We start from the raw sequence: 18,301 nt of genomic DNA on the forward strand, positions 1-18,301 counted from the left end.
TGTCCGCCATATTTCTGAAGTGTTTTTTAAACAAAGAAGGAATTCCATTGGAATTCGAATTTAACGTTCAAATTTAAGTACGTGGGGAAAAACCTGTTTTCCATTTCATGACATCTTTTTCTCATTTGTTTTGGTGAACGAGGGAAGTGTACGATCAGAAGTAAAAGATGTCTATTATTAATAGCCTTGGAAGAATTAAAAAAAGTAAACAAAATTCATCAACGCCAAAACAAACTTTATGTGATGTAGATTTGACAGTTGACGACTGTAGTTCTCTTGCATCATCGTCACCGATTAGCACGCTACAACCTTCTCATTCGGAAACAGGACTTGGTTTGCTGGACTATGAAGTGTCTGCCGCAGCAACATCACGTGAACTAGGAGCGAAAAAGAAACTGAGAGGATCATACACTAAGTACTCTGATAACCAAAGACACGCTATTGGAAAGTATGCTTCGGAATACAGTACAGCTAGCACTTTAAGAAGATATAAAGATGAGATTCCCGAACTGAGCGAAAGCACTGTTCGAACAATGCGAAAAAAATACGAAGAGGAGATTCGGAATGCATTACGACAAAAACGCCAACCAAGTAATACATTGAAAACCGCTCGTTGTGGAAGACCTTTGCTCTTAGGGCCAATCGATTTGATGGTACAGAATTATCTACGGGTAAATGCATTTTTTATATATTTCAATAAGAGACCCAGTTATTAATGTACACCCCAAATAAATGTCTTACTTAGCATTAGGACAAGGTCTAACTTATGGTAAGTATGCCCGCGAGGTGTGAAAAGATTTCTCAACAAGCAACATCCTCGTATGTACTAAACTATGACGTCAACAAGTGAAATTCCCCAACTTAAAAATGAAATTGAATAGCATTTTTTTAATTCTCAGCCGAAGGCTGAGACCTAAGATTATCGATAGAGGTAGAAGCATATACTTTTTGAGACAAAAAGGCAAAATTCTAGGCAATCATGTAGGAGTAAATACTTTGCCTAGAATTTTGTCTTTTTGTCTCAAAAAGTGACAATCATGTAGGAGTAAATCGTAGGCCGGCTGAGATGCTTCACGCCTGCGTGGCTATTTCATAATTTTTTACTTTTTAGGCTGTACGCGGAAGAGGAGGAGTTATCACTTGAGGAATCGCCGAGTCAGTCGCAAAAGCATTAATAAAACGTCATCCCGAGATGAATCTCGATCATATTGATCTCAGCCATTCACACTGGGCACAAAGCTTGTTTCGAAGGATGGGCTTTGTCAAAAGATTCGGTACAACAGGGAAAGTCCCTATTCCTGAAGCACTTCGAAAAGAGCTTGAAACTTCATATTTACATGGAATTGTCCGAAAGATCGAGGAAAACAATATCCCACCATCACTTGTTCTCAATCAGGATCAAACGCCTTTAAAATACGTACCCGTATCTAACAAAACGTTAGCACAAAAAGGATCAAAAACTGTTCAAATTAAAGGTTCGAGCGATAAAAGAATGATTACCGCGACCTTCACAATAACATTGGATGGTAAATTTTTGCCAATACAGTTGATATATGGAGGGAAAACACTACAAAGCCTCCCTAGAGTAAGCTTTCCATCGTCGTTTTTACTTAGTGCGAACCCCAAACATTATAGTAATGAAGAGGAATCAATTAAGCTGTTGAATGAAATAATTGTTCCGTACGTCAAGAAAGAGCAAGAGAGGCTGGGATTGGAGAAAGATCAGTCGGCTTTAATGATTATGGATGTCTTTAAAGGGCAAATGACCGGTCCTGTCTTGAAGGTATTGTCTGACAACCATGTATTGCTAGAGAGCGTTCCTGCCAATTTCACATACCTCTTCCAACCTCTTGACGTCCAAGGAGGCCCAAATGGCTATGTAAAACGCATGATGAAAAAGAAGTTTACCACCTGGTACGCAGATCAAATCACCCAAGCTATGGATAAAGGTCAAGAGCTCGAAACGATTGAAGTAGCACTAAAGCTTTCGATTGTCAAACCGTTACACGCGAAATGGCTTATTGAGATGTACAATGAAATGACGTCGGATGATGGGAAACAGGTGTGCTTGAAGGGTTGGCAAGTAGCAGGTATAAAGGATGCTGTAGTCAAGGGTATGTCCGGTTTACCAAGCCTTGATCCGTTTAACGACATCGACCCAATGTTAGACGAAGAACCTAATGTTCAAGCTGTCAATTCTTCTGGTTTGTCCACAGCTTCAAAATACGTCAGTGATTACGGGATCGAAGACGAAAGCGACGAAGAAGAATGGGTCGAAGAAAATGAAGAGGATGAAGATAGGAATTTTTTTGATTTTTTTTGATGACGAAGATGATTTGTAAATAGATTTTGACATGTAACTCGGAAGAAAAAGCATGATTCTTGATACTGATGACAATAAATCATTTTCCTTCCTTTACAATTTTTACGATATTCAAATGTTTCGTGAAAATTTGTTTTAAGTTAAGACAGAATTCGCGAAATTAAATCCTCGCGTAATTTTTAGAAAGCCTGAATTCGCGAAATTAAATCCTCGCGAAATTTTTGAAAAGACTAAATTCGCGAAATTAAACCCTCGCAAAATACGATTTATTTGACCTCGCGAAATTAAATCCGCGCGAAAATTTGTCCGATTAAGGTACTCTTAGTGTAGAACTACCATAAGAAAAGTAGTGATGATCCACATTTCGCATAAAAAGCCTTATAAACGCAGAACTTTAAAATGAACATGGTAGGTTTTTATTTAGTAAACATTAACGCAGTGTCATACCTAGGCAAAATATTAAAATTGAAAACAAATTTTGTTGGCTGTCCTTATTACACTGGCGCAACGGCGTAGAAATTGACATAAGATCGGATGTAAGGCAAAGGTAGTTAAATTATAAGGACATTGTTCAATGCCCCGAAAAAACGTAGCTTTAGTAAAATATAGTGCAAAGCATGAACTGATGCACAAGAATTGAAAGCACAAATAAATTTGTTCCATGAAAGTCATTTTCAATTCTATTTCGTCACACGAACTAAACTTTGAACGTTAAAATTCGACATAGATACCATCATAAAAACATGCACGGCTTTCGGTAGAATATTGAGACTCAACCCAACACTATTCTAAAGCAACATCAACAAAACGATAAAGAGAGCAATGTAGCTTGACATCTAATGCTAAAAAAATGACAACAAATGTAATAAAAGTTCTCATATATTCATATTTGCATCTCCACATTCCCAAGATGGCGAACTAGAACTACAAAAACATGGTAAAGCAACGTCTAGAACATAACTCTTTAGTGTCTTATTCATACATTGTTTCATTGAGCGCTCTATATTGTGCAACACACGTCCAGTACATACGCACACAACAAACATGATCTGATACTGATGGATAAATGATGGGAAATCTACGCAATCTGTTGCTGCTGTTGTTGCTGTTGTTGTTGTTGTTGTTGCAACGCTTGCGCAGTAGGCTTTTCTTCCAACCTTTCATATTCAACGTGAAATTCTTTCGGTACCTTTCTCCAACCTTGAGGATCAAAATAGTAATAAGTCCCCCTTTCGTAGGTATTCGTTTTAATTTGCGGCTCCATACCAGGAAACCTGGTTATCCATACACGTTCATCTTTATGATATCTCCAATCCCTCGCATATCTAAAAAACAAAAAAAACATAGAAGCCAATGCAAATACCTTGTTTAGATACTCTAGAATAATGATTCGGCAATACATACAATTCAGCCGCAGCAGCTAATTGAAGAATATCGCCGCAATTCGTATAGTAAAGATAAAAAAGCAGGTCTTCTCCATATCTTCCGAGTTTGATGGGCGCCAGTTTGTCGCGAATGTAAGAACTAATTAGATATTCTTGGGGAGCGTAAAAATCTAAAAATAATAATAAAATGCTGAGTGATGAATGAAAATCGATTTCTATAGATCCAGGGAAGGAGGGAGGGGTTGGGAAGGAGGAAGGGGTTGGGAAGGAAGAAGGGGTTGGGAAGGAGGAAGGGGTTGGGAAGGAGGAAGGGGCAAATTAAGCTTTGTACTTCAGCAACTATAAAATTTAGGCTTTTTTAAAAAAAATGAGTAAACTTGTGTTAACCCAAATTCATGAGAGTTGTGAACGTCTTTTAGTGTTAAAATTGTCGAAAAAATAAGCAACTTTTGATTGCTGGGCAAAAACGAAGTGTACGCATTCTTTTGGAAATTGTAATGCTTGCGGCGTAGAACGAACAGTAATGTAAAAATGTAACTTTAAAGGCACTACTACCAATCCCCCAGCATCAAAACATGTTTAAAAATTATATAAAACACCTACCTATTTCGTGAGGCTTACAAGTAGAATCGGAGAAAGGCGAGCCGAATGTATGATAAAGACTCCTAAGAAAAAAAACAAAATTTGGTAAAAACTCTCACAAACCAGCCAAGTGGTGAAAACGGTCTCAAAAAAAATCAAATTCTTAAAACGACTTACTCGGTGGAGTTTAAGTTTAAACCCAGGGTCGTCAAATCACTATAACAGAAAAACAAAATCAAAACATCACTGACGCAGTAAGCAGCATGACGTTTTTAGTTTTAAGACGAAAACCAGAAACATGGTGGCATACCTTCCCAGAGCTAGCGTTACAAGATTAGGTTCGGTTTCTGCTGCTCGTATAAACGTTAGTAGTCCAATCATACCGAACTGATCGGTGACCATGCCAGACGGTATATTAGTGATAACTCCTAAACAGAGCATACAAAGTTATTACATCGAACACAATGAGAAAAAATACAGATTTACGCCGGCGTTACCTGATGAATTCGTTTGGATACCAGAAATTGGATTTCTGGGTTTTTTATCAACGTTTAGTCTAAATCACAACGTAACAAAATATAAGATTACTACCAATCATATCTATCTATCCGGATTTACCGGATATTTCATACTTTGAAGTCTTCAAACTAGTCGAAATATGATCAAAGATCGTTACGGACGCATACACATACAAATGATATACCTTCCATCTTTTAATATTTGTTCGTAAGAAGATCCCAAAGCTAAAATTTAAAATGCAAACATTAACTCCGTTGTCATTAACAGCGTTGGATACTTTAAGAGAATAAAGTGTTTGTTGAAGTACACACATAAAATTTGGATGAACAATATTAAAAAAGTAAAATTATTTACAGTAGGTATCACTACCAATCTCTTTGCTGTCATGTAACAGATGGGTGTGACTTTGAGGACTAATACCACCTAGCACACCACCGACACCACCCAAACCACTGTCTCCTGCCATTTGTTGCGAATTTGTACCAGGTAATGCTGGAAAATCTTCACTTTGAATTTGGAATTCTTGGTTTCCATCCAAACTTTTGTTTCCGGTTGACATCACGAATGAAAAGGAGTTTTGACCTGAAAATTGGAATCAATTATTATTATAGAATCAAAAGAAGTTACAATAGACAAGTCATCAAGTAATTTAACGTAATTACCTGGCCTTGAAGATTGAGAATTCCCCGCCCTGTTCGCCAATGCAGGGAAGTCAGCATCGAAAGCCGTACCAATAGGTGCCAGTCCAACGCCAGTACTGCTGGAACCACCGAACGCCCCAGATCCGTCAAGACCAACAGAACCGATTGATGACGGTAGCATTGAATTAAGCAGGTTCTAAACATAAAATCACACGTTTAACAGTTTCCGAAAGTTGACAAGAATGAATAAAAAAAGGCCTTGTTGAAACCAACCTGTGCTATGCTACTCGTATTCACATTTTTGTGAAATTGACCACCAATAAAGCCATGGAGGTTGCTTGCATTTGTGTTTGATATAGATGAGTTGGTTAAAGCAAGAGAAGAAGATAAAGGCAATATTGATGACTTCGGCAGTTGGTTACTCAGCTTGGAATTCATACTTAACCCTGGCGAAGGAGTAGGCGATGAATGTCCCTGCATTGATAATGATGGAAGCTGGCCAATAACTCCGCGCTGTTGCTGTTGTTGAATCTGTTGTTGTTGCTGTTGAGACATCGATAAAAGACCACTGCGTCTATAAATATAATAAACAAGCCCATGGATTATTTATTGTTACACACAACCCTGGACGTAATATGTTGGAAAAGCAGGCGAAATTTTAAAGATCGCAACCACGAGCAATTAAGAACGCCGTTTCTATCTAAACAACACGCACTCCAAACTTGTCATTGTTTACTAACCAATGTTCACAGCAGACTTTAGGATCTTAAATTATTTGGTTGGATCTAAAATTTTAATTTGCTGACGTTAGCACGCCCAGATTTTATATTATATAGAACATTTCCGAGTTGTCACGCGGATAGTTCCATAATGTGAACATTGTGAAAAGTGCAGCTAGCGTATTTTCGATGTTGCTTACTAGTAAAACTTTTGCTGCAGAGAGCATTGGCAAAGTGATGCTGTTTGGTTTAAAACCCAAAACCTAAAAATGATTCAAAAAGGGTTTGAAAACTTTTCTTGTCCTTGCTCGAAAAACAGACAAAAGCATATAAAAAACTACTTCAACTCACGGTGATGATTGCCCTGATAATGGTTTTAAGCTTTGTGGAAAGTTGGTCTGGATGTCAGAAGTACCAGTCATGTTTGAAAATGACGGAGTTGACATGCTTCTTGAAAACTAAAGAAAAGAGTAAAAACAGACAGTATTAACATATGGTACAAGGTGAATTGCTCTTGCCACGAAAAGGCCTGGCATGTATTCAACACCTACTTGTAATAATGAACTGTTTGTATTCATATTCGATCTGGACGATGACGACATATTTGAGAAACCTCCACCAACAGTACTTCCGAATCCTTGTTGAAAACCAACACCTACATGAAAACATAAGATTACATCCTATTTGGAGAAACACTTTAGGAGAAAAGGATAGAATTGCACCACATATTAACTGCCCCTTAATAAGTGTGATACACAATCAACTGCTCTGGATACATAATCAACTGCACGTTCGTTTTCGAGAATACTTTTTTTTATATCTATTGTACAAAACCTGTGCCACTTTAACAACATTGAGAGTTAGTTGTTTTAACAACAAATAGATTAATAAAATAATAAGCATATACACTTGTATATTCACTGTAATATTCTAATTGGTGTTTTTACCTTTATTTACATTTGTATTTCCTATCGAGGTTCGATTCCAGAGATCAGAATTAGATTCTAAAAATCAATTTTAAAAATGCATGATCAGATGAATAAGAATAACAGGTGTCAATTTTCAGTGTTTTAAAGATGAAATAATTGAGAGCTTTAACAGTTTTAAAGAATTATATATGTAGCAGATTATCTGGCAGTCCTGAGTTCTTTCGTACCTGCTTGACTCCAACCAGAGCCCCAATTGGGAGAAGCAGAACGATCTACTTGTTCCTTATTTCTACTAAATCCTAAAATAAAAAATAAAAAAAATTGTAAATATATTTTTGCAATCTTAGATTTTAAATTCAAAAAATATAAAGTTGGCATAAAAAACACGGCTAAATATTTGATAATGGCAAACCTACCAGCATTACTGTTGCTGTTTAAGATGCTTCCGCTATTCCCATATAGATTCAGATTTGACATTTGGTTTGTTACCTAAAATAAACACAAAAACATCAACAATACAATTGCACAACCTTAAGAACAATGTACACCATAAAAAAGAATTTTTAATAATTTTTTTAAAGCTATAATTGATCTCTTACCAAAATAAAGAACATCATATTCCAATTTTAAATTTTACAACTAAAGATTAAAAACGATTTTAAATATCAAACAAAAATGTCTTACGTTCATATCTGTGCTATTGCTTCTCTGCATAAATGTTTTGCCATATAAAAAATCAACATCATTAGACTCATCCTTTTTGTTTCCAAAAAAACCCATTTTACTTTGATCACTTAAGTTGTTACCAAAACCAGAGCCGATGGGGTGATTTCTGTTCGCTCCACCTACAAATAATTCAAGGTTAATGTAATAACCCTACTACGCACCCACGAAATGAACTATTGATGGCAAATTAGACAACAAATGAGCCTTAAAAGACATTTGATTGCAAAAAAATATGTGATGAATTAAAATACTGAATGTAAAAATTCTTGAATATTACAAACAGACTTGTTATTGTGAAATGTTTCCAGTAAATAAAATTCCTAAAAATTAATGCCATTAGCATGATGGTGTTTTAATTGGTTTGAAAATTAGTTTGCTGCTAACAAGAAGGACCCACATTTTCACGTCGCTTCAAAATGAATTTTTGATGTAAAATTAAAACAAATTAAATTTTGCAGGTCCAAATCCATTTCACCATCCAATTCACAATTGGGAACCTCAGTTAGTCTCCTGGGGAACAGTCAATGATCAGCCAAAAGAAAAATTTCAAAATTCTGTTACCTCAGATGCAAAGTAACAGTTTATAAATACTTGTGCTGATCATAAATCAAAGTAGCAAACAATAACTTACATGGGCAACAATTCAAGATATAAAGAATCGAACCACACGTAGTGCAACCACGTATAAAAAGTCAATGAAGTTAGTACTGGTTAGTAAAAGATAATTAACTCATCAGAAAAAAATAGATGCTTGATGGGAAAGTTAACTAGTATTTTCAATACGAAAACAGAAAAAAAAGACTAGTCAACACTCTGAGAAAAACAGATACTTACTTGGAGATAATTCTTGTGGTTTTCTTCCAAGGTTTGGGTATCTAAAATGTTACAGTACATGAAATGTGTTTTTATAATGCTAGTTGCAAAAGCCTCTAAAGCTGAAATACAGAATATACTGAAACACTAATAATGAAGTTGAACTTACGGATTAATTCCAAACTGATTCTCAAATCCCCCACGGCCTAACGCCATTCTGTTACACTACAAGGACACCACCTAAAATATGATAAATGTTTATATTAAATCTTTAAGAAAAACACATCACTTTGTATAAGTAAATACAAACCTGCACAATGCCTCGGGTAATAACGAATGCTCTCACACAATCATAGTTTTATATGACATACATCATACTTGATAGTGTTAAATAATCTACATGATGTATGACGTAAAGGTACATATAATCATATTTTTTAAAGACAGTACATGTTCTATCTTTCATATGATTGTATGTTTGTTTTTGTATGTTGCAATAGTAAACAAATCAAAATTGTCACGCCAATGCCGAAAAGTAGAAAATGCTTAAAAAATCATGACTATGTAACAGTGAGGTTCATGCAAGAGGCCAAAGGCTATATTTCCCTGTAAAGACATCCTAATAAGGGTTAATGATTCATTTATTACTATAAAAACAAATATTAACACTAGATTATGTAAGTTTAATGAAATAAGAAACTTGTATCTATTGAAACGGTAAAAAAATCCATACCAAAAATGCAGGGGTAGTAATACATTGTGTTGTCCTAAAGGTAACCCGAGGTATTAATGATGTTAGACTTATATTATAGAGCTTAAAAAGTTTGTTAACAAGTCTTTTAAATTTTTTTAAGAGCTCTTTTTGTTCTCAAGATATTCACATTTAAAGAATTTCACATTTAATTATGTTGCATAAATTATGATGTCATATTTAAGTAATAATACCAAATTTTGACATTTTCTGTAATGAGAAATTACTGTTTGAGAGCTTGGTATGCCCAGAACATGAAATTTCATATACTGTCTTTTTCCTGTAAAATATTTTTTAAAATAAATATTCTGATTTATAAGCTTAAGGTATAAGTAAGTAGGATATAAAAATAAATTCATGTATCTAGATTCATGTATCGTTAATGGACATTACAGTAAAGAAGACAGATGGACAGAATATGGCAGTTTGCCATCTTGCTGATGAACTGTACGTGAAATTAAGCTGTTTCACGTTGTTAAGAAAACCTCAGTGGTTTTTGTTATTTTAAAATTTATTTGCAAAAATGTTATTTTTTGACATAAATGCTTCCTGATTCTTGAAAAAAATGCATAGTTATTTATTTATAGCTTTGTTTGCATTAGTATATGGTTGCTTTCACTTTCTCTTTGTAAGGTCGCTATTTAAATCGATGGTTGCTGTTCTTCTACGATTCCCCTTATTGCTGTTGTTGCAACTGCCGTCCTCTTTGCATAAGGTGGCTAATCCTGTCAACAGGTATTGACAAAATTTTTATAGTCCCTAGCTATGCAGCCCTATGCAGACTAACATTTTTTGTGAGTGAGTAATTTGTTATTCCAGCTGCCATTATGAACTGCTGTTTTTATGGTAAAACCTTCATAAATTTAAGAGCGGCTTTAAGGATCTCTTTCTTTTCCGGCTTCAAATCTTCAATATTTTTACACACTGGTTAATCTTCGCCAACCGGCTACATTTTAAAGTGCATTTGTCTGTAAGTTTCTTTTTACTTAAGATTTCTACTGTAAAGATTTGACAGTGAAAAGTTCATGATTTACCCCACCCGAAAGCGAGAGCACAGAACAATATCATGTGACAAGCCGTCTGCAAGAACAACATTTTCATTTGAGTGTTTTGAACCTTGGTATGTTCGTGGAATTAGTGTTATGCGAATAAAGTAATTTTTAAAATTATAACCATTGTCAACTCTAATGTTAAAGGTTATCATCACTTTAGCTATATTCGGCAATTCGGTTTGACGTCATAGCAATTTTTTTGGAGGTGAAAAATCTCCGTATTTTAGGTGAGGAGAATGCAGAGCTAGACACATTTTAGAGTTTTAAGAACAATGTAGGAAGTTTGAGCAGAGATCATTTTTTGGAGCAAAATCTGGATAGTTAAGCATCATTTCCAAACAGATTTTTATTGTGGTTACCTTTTGTTAGCTAATTATTCTTCCATTTCCACTTTTTTAGCATTCTTCCCCCTGTGAACTAGGTTTGTTTTTACCCTGTAAAATCTTAAAAATGGCGGATGTAGCACAAATGTGATTGGCAATTAAGCAAAATGTCAATTATCACTACGGCAACAAAGCTGAACCAGATCGCTGAATAGTGTCTAGAAAGCACAAGCAAGAAGAGTGCATACTCAAGGAAGAGTTTCATTGTGACGTGTGTTGTTTATAATCCCCGGACCTTTTACGCAAATCAACAGGCAAAATAATACAGGCCGTAAGCAGTGGACCAGTCCATTCCAAACTTTATTTTTAGGTAGAGGCATCCTTTGATTTTGAAATTAAAATATAGTTTGCATATAGTTTAGATTTTAAACATACAGGTGACTTGCTATTTTGATAAATTTTTTGTTTTTGTTTTTTGGCAGGCAAAATAAAGCAATTCAATTGACTAATAATTTTTTTAGAAGATCTGATTAGTTAAAAACATATTTGCCTGCTGAAAAAATGTAAACAAAGCTTATAGCAAGTCAAATATAGTTATCAGTAAAAAAATGCTAGTGGCTATGGTAAAAAAGTTTTTAACCATAATTTAACTTTCTTTAAATAGGGCCTTTTTTTAGCCTGTCAATTTATGAGGGTGCTGATAAGCCGCATACACCGTAAAAAGTGTGGGAGCTTTCCGCGTTTCAAAAAAAATTCAAGTATTTGCCCGATAAAACCCCCATAGACCCGAACAATGCCCCCCAAAAAAAGAAAAATAATCAAAGATTCACCACCAATGATTCAAAAAACTATAAAAATTAAATTAAAATTACTACCAAATTTTCCGGTATATAACCTGCACATTGTATAACCCACAGCTCAGCTTTTTTATGGAGTTATAAACTAGATGCTATCAGATAGCCCGCACCTTCGTATAACCCGCATAAAATTTCGATCGATGTCTTTTACTTACCCGCACCTTTGCATAACCTGCATCGTGTTTAGAAAAAAATTTCAGTATTTTTACTTCCCTAATCATTTTATTTCTAATCATTTTATAAACATGTGCGTATGTTCTGTTTTTTTCATGATGGAGACAAGTGGGGGACGCTCAAACTCGTGAACCCCAAGCAGGAGAACCGAGTGTCTGAACTAGCGAGTGTCTGAACTAGCGACTCTCTCAGTCTTAGCTTCCTTGTCTCCGATTGCCGAAATAATAATGAATTAAAATTAATTTGACAATGCTGTTTTCCTTTTATTTGTAAACATTAGTTTTAGCCAATAATAACTCTTGCTTCCTGTGATTAAACAAACAAACAAATAAAAAAATAAAAAACCCATACTATCAGGTTATAAATCTAAAGTAAAATTTCTGTTTTTAATGTGTATTTAAGTTTTTTTCGCATAAAAATAAACAACATAATAACTATCACAGATTGTCTATAACAGCGATGTACAAAACGTTCTTTTCTAATGTTTATAGAATTTTGTTATCTATTTATATCTCAGCAATCACAGTGTGCATGATAAAATAATGGCAGCAATGAGGAGGAGATAGTTGCGTGTGTCTTATCAATTGTATTTTATATATATTTTTGATATTTTCAGTGGCCACCTGTTGCTCGAAGGTAGCAAAGATAAAAAAGAAAATTATTATCTATACTTTAATTTTAACATTTTTCAATATTTTTAACAGGAATTAATAATTAAGTCCTGGGCACTAGGTTGTGAAATATGTGTCAATTAAACCTAAAAATGATACCTGCTATATTGCTCTATTACCAGAAGCAAATCATTTCAATGTGCTCAATGTGATTGCAAAAATATAAATAGATTAGAATTACATTCAACACAAAAGAAAAATGATCTCCAGAATTGTGTTTCTGAGAGAGTGTTCGTAATATTAGCACTAGCAAGAAATAGAAATTTAAAGCAATTTCACTGTGTGAAAAAATTAAATCACGTAGTTAAAGTAAGATTTTGTAGATATAGGATCGCGCATGCAGTTATATTAATGTACGCATTTTAACCCGTTGGTACTATTTTCTTCATTGAATGTATAAACTTTAAATTTCACAATAAATGACAGAAAATATAAAAGTTATCACATAAACCGCACCACATTATAACTGTATAAGTCGTAAAAATCAACTTATAACCCGCGGGTTATATATCGGAAAATACGGTATGGTAGCGAAGTTTTTAAAAAACTGTTTTTGCTGGTTTTTGATAAGATTTACTTGATAAATAACTGATATATAAACTTTATAAAGTCCTTTCTCTTCAAGCGCCTACTTCCAACTGTCGCCCACATGGTATGTTACAAGAAATTGCATTTCGGAAATGCTCTGGGCGAGTTCGGGTGATTTCGGGAAAGTATCCGCGGTTTCGGAAGACAACCACCAATTTTTGCGGGGAGAAGCGGAGGGCGCATCAGCGCCAGGAGCGTAGCGGAGCCCATTTCCTCATTAAATAAGCCAAATATAAAAGAAAAAGGAAGTACGGTTGAGAGTATATAGGATTTCTATACGATTTCCGCGCCTCGTCCCCCTATACATCAAAAATATCCAAAATTCGGCCGTTTTTGAGTCAGTTTCCCAGCGATTTAATATGGTCATTCTTAATTACATTTTTTAGTAAGCGAGACAATATGTTTTTAGCACGGCGATGGAGTTTTTGTTGTGTTTTAACCAAGCGTAAATAGTGCTGTTTCCAGTTGAGATTAAGTTTGCCTACAATTTTTAGCCACGTGATACACATATTAATTTCACTAATATCACATGACTTTTTTCGCGGACACATAGCACCTCAAACTCAAACTTTCGTTAATCTAAGCTATATCGCAACTGACGGAAGGGCTTGTTCAAGAAAACGAAGAAAGGGTATGTTTTTAGCTACCTAGTATATCACTATTCCTTTACATGTAATGAACTCTTTCTTATTCTCACTCACACTTAAGGCTAGCTAGCATAAAACTACTGACTGAGCTGGCTGGCATAAAATAGAGCAATAGAACAAACATATAACATATACAGCTAGCATAAAACTGGCTACAGAGCTAGCATAAATTTAACTACTTAGCTGGCATAAAATTAGCTAATTAGGCTAGCATAAAATTATCTACATAGCTAGCATAGAAAAATTCTTTTGGACAGATTTTCAATGAGATAGGCCACCTAGCTTATACTTATGACACAGTATATAAGTGATATAATTCTACTCTGATTAGGAATGTCCCATTACATAACTTGTTCTAGCGACAATCCACAATCGTCCAATTTTAGACCAAAGTTCAAGGGCAAAAAATGTTTAGCGAAATCAGCAAAAGTACATACCTATATATAATTCTACAGATACTTCCCTTCCCACTTACGAGGTCAAGTTGGGAACTTTATAACGTTGAATGTTATAGAGGGGGTGAGAGCCATATTTTTTTGAATGATTGTAGCTATAATGTAGGAACATCACAAAAGAAGCGGTGTAGTATACATTGCCACGTTATAGATCAGGAAATTAACTTTTTTAACCCTGCCGGTGAGCATACACCAGTGTGGATTAAGTGACAAATGGAAATTATTTCTATATTGACATCTATATTTTTTATTAAGCCATTTTAAATTCTGACAAGTGGTTCTTGTGCAATCGTCAACATGTATTGAAAATCTTTAAATATCTATATATATCGCATTCATTTTTTGACAGAAATTATTTCTATATCAAATAACCTTTTTTTACATCAACGTCTACATTTTCTGTTACAGGGAGCGTTCACATATTACGTAATCAAGTAGGGGGGAGGGGGGTCAACTAAAATCAGCCAAAGTGGTTTAATAACATAAGCAAATCAAAAAAAAATAACAGCATATTTTATCAAGAGTGTGAAACATATCAATTATATCTAAAACGTTTGTATTGGCCTTATTCTATATCTTAAATGTAAAATATAAAAGTAAAATATAAAACTGTAAATATTTAAAACTTTTGTAGGGTCTGGTATAAATACTAGCATCTGTTTTAAGACAAACAGTATTTGTTTTCATTCAAACTAATTCTTTACGGATTTTTTTTAGGGGGGGTTAAGTAGATGATGACGTAATTTTGGGAGGGGAGTCAACCAAATGATTACGACTGATTACATGGGGGTGGGAGGAGTAGAAAATAGGCAAAAAATTGATTACGTAATATGTGAACGCTCACTTAAAAAGGTTATTTAACTAGACGTTACTGTTAAGTTCTTGTTATGATGTGCAACTGTAAAATTATGCACGCATTTATCCCCTGTTGGTCTAATGGTTAAGACACTCTTGCAAATGAGAGATTTAGGTTCGAATCCTAAACAGGGCTAGGAAAAAAACTTGCACCTATAGATATTGAGACAAGTGAATCTTTGGAAAATTTAAAATTACGTACAGCACACAAACCACGTGCTGGTGATCATTTCGGGTAGAAATAGTCATTATGACAAATTAGAGCATTTGTTAGTCTGTCCTAAAAAACTTATATTCTTTTTAGCAGAAGAGCCTGAACTTTATTATGAATAAAATGATAAATTCAGCCTTTATAATGTTTTTTTACAACTTTGTCCCTAGTATTTCTTTGCTTTTGTCATGAAAATTATGGTGAAAACGAAAGGTTATGTAGAGCTAGTATATCACTATTTTTTTCACATGTAATGAACTCCTTCACCTTCAAAGAGATAATTCACACCCCTAAAGCTAGCTAACTAAAGCATGAAAGAATTTGTTAGTGACATGCCTAGATTTTCTAGCTAGCTACACATACTAAACTGAATACATAGGTAGCTAAATTTTATTAAAATCACCAGCTTCAACGTGCTAAGATTAAATTTTTAGAGACCTTGATATTTACATCAAATATACATCCTAACAAACAAGTTGCCTACCCCTGCCTTGCTGATTCCTCTTCCTCTTCCCTTGCCTGCCTTGCCAGCACTGACCATGCCTTTTTTTACCTGCCCTTCCTATGCCTTTTCTGGTGCCTGCCTACTAGGTCCTTGCCTGTGCCTCTCATGCCTGTGCCTCTCATGCCTGTGCCTCCCATGCCTTGCCTACCCCTGCCTTCCTGATTCCTTTTCCTGTTTCCTTGCCTGCCTTTGCCCTTTCCTTTCCTTGCCGTGCTTAATGCCTTTGCCTTGGCAACCTCTCCGCAACACTTTCTATACTGGTATTAGAAAAGTCGCCCGAACTCGCCCTTATATATGCGGGTGTTTGCAGCCCATCAGCGCCCTCTTGTCAATTTTTCTGATTTTTCCCTGCTTGGACAAGAAGGAATCCTGTAAAAAATTAAGCATTAAAACTCCTCTATAACATGCTGGTAATCCAAATCAATGCCATGCATTTCTCTGGAACGCCACAGTAAAAAAATTGATTGGTGAATTGGGTTGTCGTTGGCACAAGAAGGGAAAAAGTTGGCACAAGAAGGGAAAACATTACTCATCTGGGAAACGGTTTACCATATGGGAAACTTCATGGTTTCCTATTTGCTTGGGTAACCGTTACTCTAAACAGGCAAGAAATACGGCAATGGTTTCCCAATCAGGATACCATCAAAATAGAAAGGAATCTGCGCAAGAGCTGGTTAAGAAGTACACTACAAACTCTTAACCAATAGAAAGGGAATATTTTCCTACAAAATTTCACTGAAGGAAAAAAAATTATTGTAGCCTCTTTCCACAATTCCGTAAAATGGTCTTGAGAATAGGTAACGGTTCCCAAAAAGAAAACCCAAATTAAAATCAAAAAAATTAGTTTATGAAACCGTTTCCTATATGGAAAACTATTTCCCTGACATCGGAATTTCCCTAGCTATACAACATGGTAAACAGCGTTTCCCTTTTAGTGTTATCTCCCAAACCGAGGTAGCTATGTCTTACTTGATAATGGGAAGTTGTGGATTGACTCCATCAGATATTATAATTGCCTGATTAGGTTAAAGTGTCGTACTGTTAATCGTCGTCAAAAAATATTTTCCGTCTTTTAAAGAGGCAGAGAGGAGGATAGCAATGCAAACAAAGATATTTTACCTTGAAATCATACGTGAACTAAACACTTCTTTAGATACGATATTTAAAAAAAAAACAGTTGTATATCTTTTAATGCTGATTTCGTATATCCTAAAAGTGTAATATAATTTAAATAATACGCTTTTTCATTAATACACCATATTATGAAGTTTCCTTTTTGGCAATATCTTTGGTCAGTCGGTGGCAGCCATATTTTTGTGAAGCTTTCGTTTGTGTGCGCATGCGTTGCACAATGTCATGTAGGAAAGGGAAGCACTTCATGGAAGGATCCATATAGTCTGTGAATATGTCGTATACTTGAACCTCTAACACAACCTCACCTTTACCCGACATTGTCGTATTCCTTTCCTCACGACAGCTCAACTGCATCCGACACGCGACGTTAAACAATTTATCAACGTCGTGATGTTGTTAATACATACTACTGCCTAATGTAATATCTTTGTAATATACAGTAATACACTGTAGTACTTAGTAATATGCCGTATTGTATACTGTAGTACTTAGTAATATGCCGTATTACTTTGTAGTATCCAGTAATACACTGTAATACCTTGTAGTATTCAGTAATACCCTGTAATACCTTGTAGTATTCAGTAATATACTGTAATGCCTTGTAGTATTCGGTAATACACTGTAATACCTAGTAGTATTCAGTAATATACTGTAATACCTTGTAGTATTCGGTAATACACTGTAATACTTTGTAGTATTCAGTAATACACTGTAATACCTTGTAGTATTCGGTAATACACTGTAATACCTTGTAGTATTCAGTAATATACTGTAATACCTTGTAGTATTCGGTAATACACTGTAATACTTTGTAGTATTCAGTAATACACTGTAATACCTTGTAGTATTCGGTAATACACTGTAATACTTTGTAGTATTCAGTAGTACACTGTAATACCTTGTAGTATTCAGTAATATACTGTAATGCCTTGTAGTATTCGGTAATACACTGTAATACCTTGTAGCATTCAGTAATATACTGTAATACCTTGTAGTATTCAGTAATATACTGTAATGCCTTGTAGTATTCGGTAATACACTGTAATACCTTGTAGTATTCAGTAATATACTGTAATACCTTGTAGTATTCGGTAATACACTGTAATACCTTGTAGTATTCAGTAATACACTGTAATACTTTGTAGTATTCAGTAATACTTTGTAGTATTTAGTAATACACTGTAATACCTTGTAGTATTCGGTAATATACTGTAATGCCTTGTAGTATTCGGTAATACACTGTAATACCTTGTAGTATTCAGTAATACACTGTAATACCTTGTAGTATTCAGTAATATACTGTAATGCCTTGTAGTATTCGGTAATACACTGTAATACCTTGTAGTATTCAGTAATATACTGTAATACCTTGTAGTATTCGGTAATACACTGTAATACCTTGTAGTATTCAGTAATACACTGTAATACTTTGTAGTATTCA

The 18,301-nt window shown here is 34.8% G+C and overlaps 1 protein-coding gene across 1 annotated transcript; it reads right to left on the bottom strand.

Moving 5' to 3' along the window:
* Positions 1-3,186: 3,186 nt before the first annotated feature.
* Positions 3,187-17,071, bottom strand: LOC130655825 (CCR4-NOT transcription complex subunit 2-like). The gene is made up of 19 exons (XM_057458630.1): positions 16,846-17,071; positions 8,807-8,877; positions 8,659-8,699; positions 7,783-7,943; positions 7,515-7,587; positions 7,326-7,397; positions 7,117-7,173; positions 6,721-6,824; positions 6,521-6,627; positions 5,724-6,024; positions 5,472-5,646; positions 5,164-5,391; positions 4,994-5,033; positions 4,788-4,846; positions 4,601-4,718; positions 4,468-4,506; positions 4,312-4,373; positions 3,728-3,878; positions 3,187-3,648 (listed from the first exon to the last, which is right to left on the bottom strand). The coding sequence occupies exons 2-19, from the start codon at positions 8,851-8,853 to the stop codon at positions 3,402-3,404; spliced, it is 2,082 nt and encodes a 693-aa protein (XP_057314613.1). The 5' UTR covers positions 8,854-8,877; positions 16,846-17,071; the 3' UTR covers positions 3,187-3,401.
* Between the last annotated feature and the right edge of the window lie 1,230 nt (positions 17,072-18,301).

The sequence above is a fragment of the Hydractinia symbiolongicarpus genome, chromosome 8, assembly GCF_029227915.1.
Source record: "Hydractinia symbiolongicarpus strain clone_291-10 chromosome 8, HSymV2.1, whole genome shotgun sequence".
Classification (NCBI taxonomy): domain Eukaryota; kingdom Metazoa; phylum Cnidaria; class Hydrozoa; order Anthoathecata; family Hydractiniidae; genus Hydractinia; species Hydractinia symbiolongicarpus.

Bases quoted from the DNA above. Each gene is read 5' to 3' on its own strand.
- LOC130655825 (XM_057458630.1), bottom strand. From the start codon at position 8,853: ATGGCGTTAGGCCGTGGGGGATTTGAGAATCAGTTTGGAATTAATCC. The intron at 4,719-4,787 runs GTAACGCCGGCG...TGCTCTGTTTAG, and splicing joins TATCCAAACGAATTCATCAG to GAGTTATCACTAATATACCG. The intron at 4,374-4,467 runs GTAAGTCGTTTT...TTTTTTTCTTAG, and splicing joins TTAAACTTAAACTCCACCGA to GAGTCTTTATCATACATTCG.